We start from the raw sequence: 7262 nt of genomic DNA, 5'->3' as shown, positions 1-7262 counted from the left end.
TTACAATAACTCCCTTGGTTGGCCCATTCTTCCAATAAACCAATTTATTCCCCATGGCTTAAGCAACCTTCCCGCCTAAAAAAAAAAAAAAACCCACATAAACCATTATCACCATATTTTATCTCTTCCAATTTCCAAGTAACCATTTGCAAGATAGGCAAACTGATGAAAAGAATTAAAGTTAAGAAGTGCCTTTCATAATGATGCAACATCTATCCTGCCTAGCTGGGGACCCAACTTATTAAAACTCTTGAATCTCACCACTTAACTGGAAGTAATAAAAAAAAATCAACATCACTGCTCCCATCTATCCAACTCCTCCCCCTTCCCATCCCCCAGCCCCCTCCTTTCAACAGACATAAAACATGAAAAAGGCTATTAGTGCTAAATATAGTGTTTATTGCTGTTACGATTTTGTTTAGTAAGTCAACATGATAAAGAGCAACGCTTCCCCACAACCAGATAGCAGTACTAAAATAAGAGCAAAGCTGAGAAAAAGTAAAACAAGTGGAGCACACCACAGCAGCTAGCAACTACACATTGACAGCTGCAATTGCAGGGTAAATTAACAAAAGATGAGTGCGAAAATCCTTGGAAGCTCAGGAATATATGAGAGTCTGAACAACCGAATGATTCAAGTTTAACAGCTGCAAATGCAGGGTTATAAACAAAAGATGAGTGCAAAAATCCTTGGAAGCTCAGGAATATATGAGAGTCTGAACAACCGAATGATTCAAGTTTAACAGCTGCAAATGCAGGGTTATAAACAAAAGATGAGTGCGAAAATCCTTGGAAGCTCAGGAAATACAGTGTCTATTGAGAGTCTGAACAACCAAATGATTCAAGTTTAACAAACGTATAGCCACAAGTTAAATTATTTCGAAGGAGAACTCGTGTCTTCTGAGTGCAATGGCAAAAAGCCTAATTATTACACCTGAGACATAGTAAGCCCACTCAAAGACCTCAAAAGAAAATAATTAGAATATGACGCAAAAAAAACACCCAAATAAGTTACAAAAATATTGAGAGGTTAAAAACAAAGGGTAACAAAGCATGCTGAGAAAAAAACCCAGATGTGATGATATACAGTCGAACTTGCTCAAACAACTACCTTTCCAAGACAATCACCTGCCCAAATGACCACTTTACCCCTTGCATTTTTTTTCCACAGTAGTCTCCGCTTAAACGCACACCATACAAAAGCACGCTCAACTCAAACGCACGCTTTCGTCATCTGACGAGTTTTATACTATGTAATTTAGACGTACAAACGCACGGTCACTACCTCTAAACGCACGCTCCGATCCGCGAAACACGCCGACAGGTAAAGCTTGACAAGGGGAAATTTTCACTACAATCTTTGAACCTGCACAGCCTGCATAAGACAAGCCTAGAAAATCACGCCGAACAAAGAGAGTGATGGACAGCGTTTTCACCTCCCAACTTTCCACAGACACGAAGGTCTGGGACGGGTCGGTGAAAAGTTTGGGGGGACTTAAATGTTTTTTGATTGGACACTGGAAATGTAGATCTTTCTTTGAAAGAAGGTTTCTGACTGGTGTCTGGGTGACTGCGTGTAATGTTTAGTTAGACCTAGGCCTGATGCGCCACACGCGTAAATGCCGTAAAACACTAGACAGGCCTCTACAGGATTAAAGATTAGCCAAATAAGCCTAATCAGCTGCGCTCGAAGAACGTACTTGTTCAACGAACCACAAGAGAAATGTTTCTCTGAATATAGAGAATGATTCTGCATGAATTTATGGTCGTGGGTGGTCGCTTGGAAAGCCACGTGGCTGGTCCGTCGTCTCTATGATTATCACCAACAGTATCCTCTTAGGCTATCTGTTCCCATCGTTTGTAGTGCATAGTCATAACATTGAGTCCGTCTTTCTCCCCCCCCCCCCCCATTCAACGCCTTTGTATTCTTAAACCCAGTCGGGGAATCCTTCACAAAACAGTCACGTGTCGTCAGATATTCTGCCAAAATGATCGCCTCTCTCCAAGGGAGGTCACTAGAGTAATAAGGAGTTGAAATGACTGCGTCCCTTCTTCCCCTTGCAAAGGTTCATGTAAACGCACGCTCCGTATAAACACACGCTAAGGAGCCCTCCCGAGCACCGTGCGTTTAGGCGGAGACTACTGTATATATCTTAACGACACTCGCCAAGAAGACCACCTGTCTAAGATGACCACTTTTCTCCTCGACAATGGGAGGCCGTCTAGGACAAATTTGATGGTCTAACCAAAAAGCGCATACAGAAACATGAGCAATGACAGAAAAATAAAAACAAAAACAACAGCTGCAATACAACTTCTGGAAAACTATAGATTCTGGTACTCCTTCACAAACATCTCACAAAAATAAACAATAACAGAGTACTTAAATACTTGGTGATTCATATTGGGTGAAACTATAGGACCTACAACATCAAAAGCTGCCGTATTGATGCAAACTGGGTATAATATAATGGTCACTGAGCGCCAACAGTTTTAAAAAGTGTCATACATTTAAAAAATTTCATAAATCAGACAACCATGGAAGACCACAGAAGAGCAGCACCAGGTGAGTGGAATATCAAAAGAACTCAATCTGTATTGTATAAACTATCTACTGTCGCAATAAAAAGCTCTGGAAAAATTGTAAATAGTTTTTTGCGTCCCAACTGATACAATTTTGGATCATTTAGGAAGCCAGCTGCTAAGACCCTGTTTGTAAAGGTCGACCCAGGCTGAGTTGGTTACGGTATCCCAGAAGAAAGACTGAGTTACAGTCGAACCTGCCTTGTCGGAAATCTGTGTAAAGAGGAAACCTGTCTTAACGGAATCTCCCCCCCCCCCCCTTTATAGCTTCCTCTTTAATTACCTGTATAAAACGGAAACCTGTCCAAAGCAGAAACGGGAAAAAAAATCCGCTCCCCTCCAGGGGTTCCACCTGTCTAAGTCTAAGACGGAAAACGCTTTGCCCCCTCAACCTTGATTTGAAACAAAAGTCACAAGTTTGGTTTCGCCGACTCTAAACTTAAAGCCATGTCGCCGTTCGAGGAAGGGGAGTAGGGGTGCAATTTGAGGGTAGATGTTACCCCATCTACGTGAGCTCTGAGCGATGCAGATGGTCAGGGTGGTATGAGTGTGAAATCTCACGAGTGCCAGTGAAAGTGCCCGAATAGCCATGCCTGCTGCCCTGATCGTACAACAAGCCGAGAAAAGAGTTCCTCAAATCATAGTTACATGGCAGTGAGGGGTAGCATTTGACGACTGTACTTGTTACATCGATGGGAGGGGCTATGGGTGGAAGCAAAGGAGATGTTCAAATGTTTCTGTTTTTAAACAAGTCAAACAGTGGTCCTATAAAATGCAAGCAATGGTGGTAATTGAATAAGGAAGACGGCCATGTCATTATCAGAGAAGATAACAGTTGAGAGGTGTGATGTTTTGACAACTCCTTGCCGACCAGACAAGCGACCCTTGATCCAATCGGCTGGGCCTTTTGAATCTGCCCTCTATTTACCCCCTAAATCCCCTGTCTCAGATGGAATTTTTTTCTGCATCCCTTGCGATTCCGTCTTACACAGGTTCGACTGTATCACTAACACAAACTCCCCCAGGCATGAAATGAACAAATGAGGAATAAAAAAGTGTCCCCTGTGTGTAATGATATACACATCACAGATGTCGAGAGAACAGCTCTGTCACAGATGAACAAAGTCATTCAAGGGAGAGAAAAATTTACAAAAGAAACTTTCAACAACAAAAATTCAGCTCAGCTGAGTATTTGCTTAATTTCTATGGCATTTCAGTTGCATATATTATTATGGCAGGCAAAAACAAAACCATGTCGAATTAACAAAAACCCTGTACCAACCAAACAGTTACAAAATCAACAGACAACATTCCCTGTCACGGCCAGCCAAGATCATTGATACATCAGTCATGTGTTTCACATCACCCTGTTTGACAAAATGGACCACATGAAGCACTCAATCAGTCATTGGCAATTGTGTGGGTTTCATGCCTCTTTCCACGCTAAGATTATATGAGAGGCGGGTCCTACAAATTTAATATTCATCTCCAAAAGAACCAAGTCAAGAGGATGGAGAACCTCAAAACTCACCAAACTACCCAAATCCAAGACACCCCCCCCCCCCTTCCCCTCCAATTGGGGATTAAAATCAGGCTCATCCACAAATCAGCAAAGAATTATTTTAATTGACATAACAGTATGCTCTCAGTTGGCGCCCGCCATGAAGAAAAGGAGCAAACCCAAAATTTCAAAACGAGATCTTTAGTTTTAGTAAGAGTTTTACGGCACTTGCAACACAATAAGGTCATGTAAGTGCCGAAGACTAGAGGTGTTACAAGAGAGTAACAAACACAAAAAAAAGGAGAGAAAAGGACGATAGACGTTTGATAGGAAAGAAGAAGCAAACCACACCAGAGCACCTGCCAACCACCCACAAACGAGATCTGAACGCCAACCTCATGCCTACATATGACAAGTCCAGACATGATTCAGGCCAACGATTATTTCCAAATTAATAGCCGGAACAATTTCCTTTTAAAAAATTTCAACCCCCCTCACCCCTTAACAAAATACAACAGAAAGCAAAGCCAAAACATTGGCCCTTGGTCCATTCCAAGCAGGGATTGAAGCCAAAATATAAGCACAAAATTAACAAAGCCTCAACACCTATCTCTTCACTTAATGTATGCTGAAGGTTTAAACACCTCTTTTGATGCAGTAATATTCGAGCGAGGACCTACACCCATTTTTAAATTTCCTGACAGATCAGACAGAGCGATGGAAACTCCAGGACCCAAACAATTCAAGAAGCCCTGCTCAGGCCTCAAGCTAAGGCCACTGCATCCCAGTTCAGCATGGCATAAATTGAGCCAGCAGCTCGCACATGAAACAGTTCAATAGAGCTGTAAAATTTATTTTACGGGACATACATTATGACTACAGAAGATCAAACTGCCGGACCAACCCCTCCCCCCCCCCCTTCTCAAACGTCAAACATAAGAAGCAAAAAGAAAACACCCTGGAACATTCCAGGTTTTCAGTAATTCAGACATATAAAAGGAATGGCAATCCAACTATGCTAATCACCATCCATACATCTCATCGTCACGTCCCATCCTTTATGAGTCTCCAGTCATCACTCATCTTGGTCATCAGGTCGAAAAGACCACTGACAACAGCCTGAGAGAAAGCAGACTTTCCAAAACTCAGAAAAGCTGCCAGGTAGCCAAATCTCATCAATGGTGTTGTGTGGTGTAAGTAATCAGAGCTGCTCAATCCATCTCTTCTTCTGACTTCCCATCTTCCTCATCCATCGTTTTCAGTGCAATCATCTCCATTGATACAGATTGCTAAAAGAGAGAAAATGGAAGGGGGAAAATCAAAACAGACAAGGGAAGGAAAAAGGTGAAAAAACAAGGAACAAATAGGACAGCTTAAGAAAAAAAGAAGAAAAGACCAAAATGGTAGAGAGGAGGAAGGAAAAATGGGGAGGACAGAGGAAGTGAACTCAAACACAGGCACACTCAAAGCATCACCTAAAAACTTCATTATTTCATTTTACTTTCCTTCTCTTTTCACTATTGTCCTTCCCTTGTCTATCTTCTTAAAGACAAAATTGAGCTGATGTGCTAAGAAAAACTAGGAACCGTTTATTCTCTTATCAAAATCAATCCACAAACAGCCTCCTCTGAAGAATATAGGAATGTGTGAATTAGATTACACTTTTTATGTTAGTCTTACATAATAGTTTTTAAGTTGGCAAGAAACACTGAGAAGAGAGTATGCAGTAAAATTCTGAAGTTAGAACTTCATGAACAAGAATGTTCGAACACACTGTGATAAAACTTTTATATCAGTCTACCTAAAACTTGAATTTGGTGTGAAACAGGGATGTAAAGACGTAAGTATGCAGTACAGCAATAATTCTGGGGTTTATAACTTGATGAACAAAATGATCATATACACTGTAATAAAAACATTTCTTTACAGACCCAGCTTTGCTGTACACTCATACTCATCAACAACAAAACAATACAAAGTTAAGGAGCACACATTTTATAACAATCTGAGAAAAAAAAGGTTAGAAGAAATACAAAGGAGAGATAAGATGAAATAACTGCTTTTTCCCCCGATTCACCCCCAAACCTCATTTCACAACAGCCCCCTTGTTCATTGGAGTAAAGAGAAAAACATAGACACATTGACAGTCAATTTGCACCCAGAAAAAAAAAAGCAAGACAAATAGTGAGACAGCTAGAACCCCCCCCCCCCCCCCCCCCCCTAAAAAAAAGCCAAAACCTCAAAGCAACCCCACCAAAGAAAAACAAGAAAAGAAGGAACTGTAGCATACCGGCAGAGCCCTTTCTTTGGTCTCTATGGGCATGAAGTAGGCACACAAGCTACACAGGAAACACACGACGGCATAGATCCAACAGGCTAGGGACAGTGAGCGCGACAACAGCACCTGAAATATGTGGGATTTGGTGTCACAGTAAGTGGAATACAACACTCAATTAGATATAAAGTTTGTTTGAGTAGACAGAAACATAACAATAACAATAATAATAATAACAATAAATGATAAAATTAATAATCATATTATTAATATTATTATTATTGTTATTTATGACTACATTTAGATAGTGCATATCCATGCTCAGAGCACGAGGCAGGGGTAGGCCACAGGAAACATGGAGGAGATGCGTGGAAAGGGACATGAGAGAAATGAAGCTCACTTGGAACGAGCTTGGAAGGATGGCTCAGGACAGAGATAAATGGAAGGAGCTTGTATGTGGCCTATACCCTGCCAGGGGTGAAAGGCATTGATGATGATTGATGATATCCATGCTCTACAACATGCTCTAAGCGCTTTACAACTATTGACTATATCAACACAATAACAGCCATTAAGTGCAAAGAAAAATGACTTGAACCTTAGAGCTCTGCAAGTATGACAGATTCTTCAGTGACACTATCCGAGACGTCCACCTGTCTTTTTTTTTTTTAATTTTTTTTTTATAGTAGAGGGTCTTACGGCGCTCGCAACTGCATAAAGTCATATGAGTCCCAAGGAGTGGGTGTCAACAGAGAAGTCTTTACAGGGAATCAGACTTAGACAGCTCACCTCTCTAGCTTCAACAGCACAAGGTCTGCTTCGACTATCAAGGCACCCCAAAATAGCAGGTCACAAGGGAGTGACAAACATACAAAAGAAGTAGAGGAAAATGATAACAGTAAG

The 7262-nt window shown here is 41.1% G+C and overlaps 1 protein-coding gene across 1 annotated transcript in view; it reads right to left on the bottom strand.

Annotated features, from left to right (window-relative positions):
* Positions 1-4398: 4398 nt before the first annotated feature.
* Positions 4399-7262, bottom strand: part of LOC101855543 (putative transporter SVOPL) — a gene marked incomplete in the record, with an annotated part of 26807 nt that continues 23943 nt past the window's right edge. Inside the window, 2 exon segments of the mRNA XM_035973630.1 lie at positions 4399-5373; positions 6375-6488. Of these exon segments, the coding sequence (XP_035829523.1) occupies positions 5296-5373; positions 6375-6488 (192 nt within the window).

The sequence above is a fragment of the Aplysia californica genome, unplaced genomic scaffold, assembly GCF_000002075.1.
Source record: "Aplysia californica isolate F4 #8 unplaced genomic scaffold, AplCal3.0 scaffold01574, whole genome shotgun sequence".
NCBI classification, from domain to species: Eukaryota; Metazoa; Mollusca; class Gastropoda; order Aplysiida; family Aplysiidae; genus Aplysia; species Aplysia californica.
This window is presented reverse-complemented; position numbering and strand designations above follow the sequence as displayed.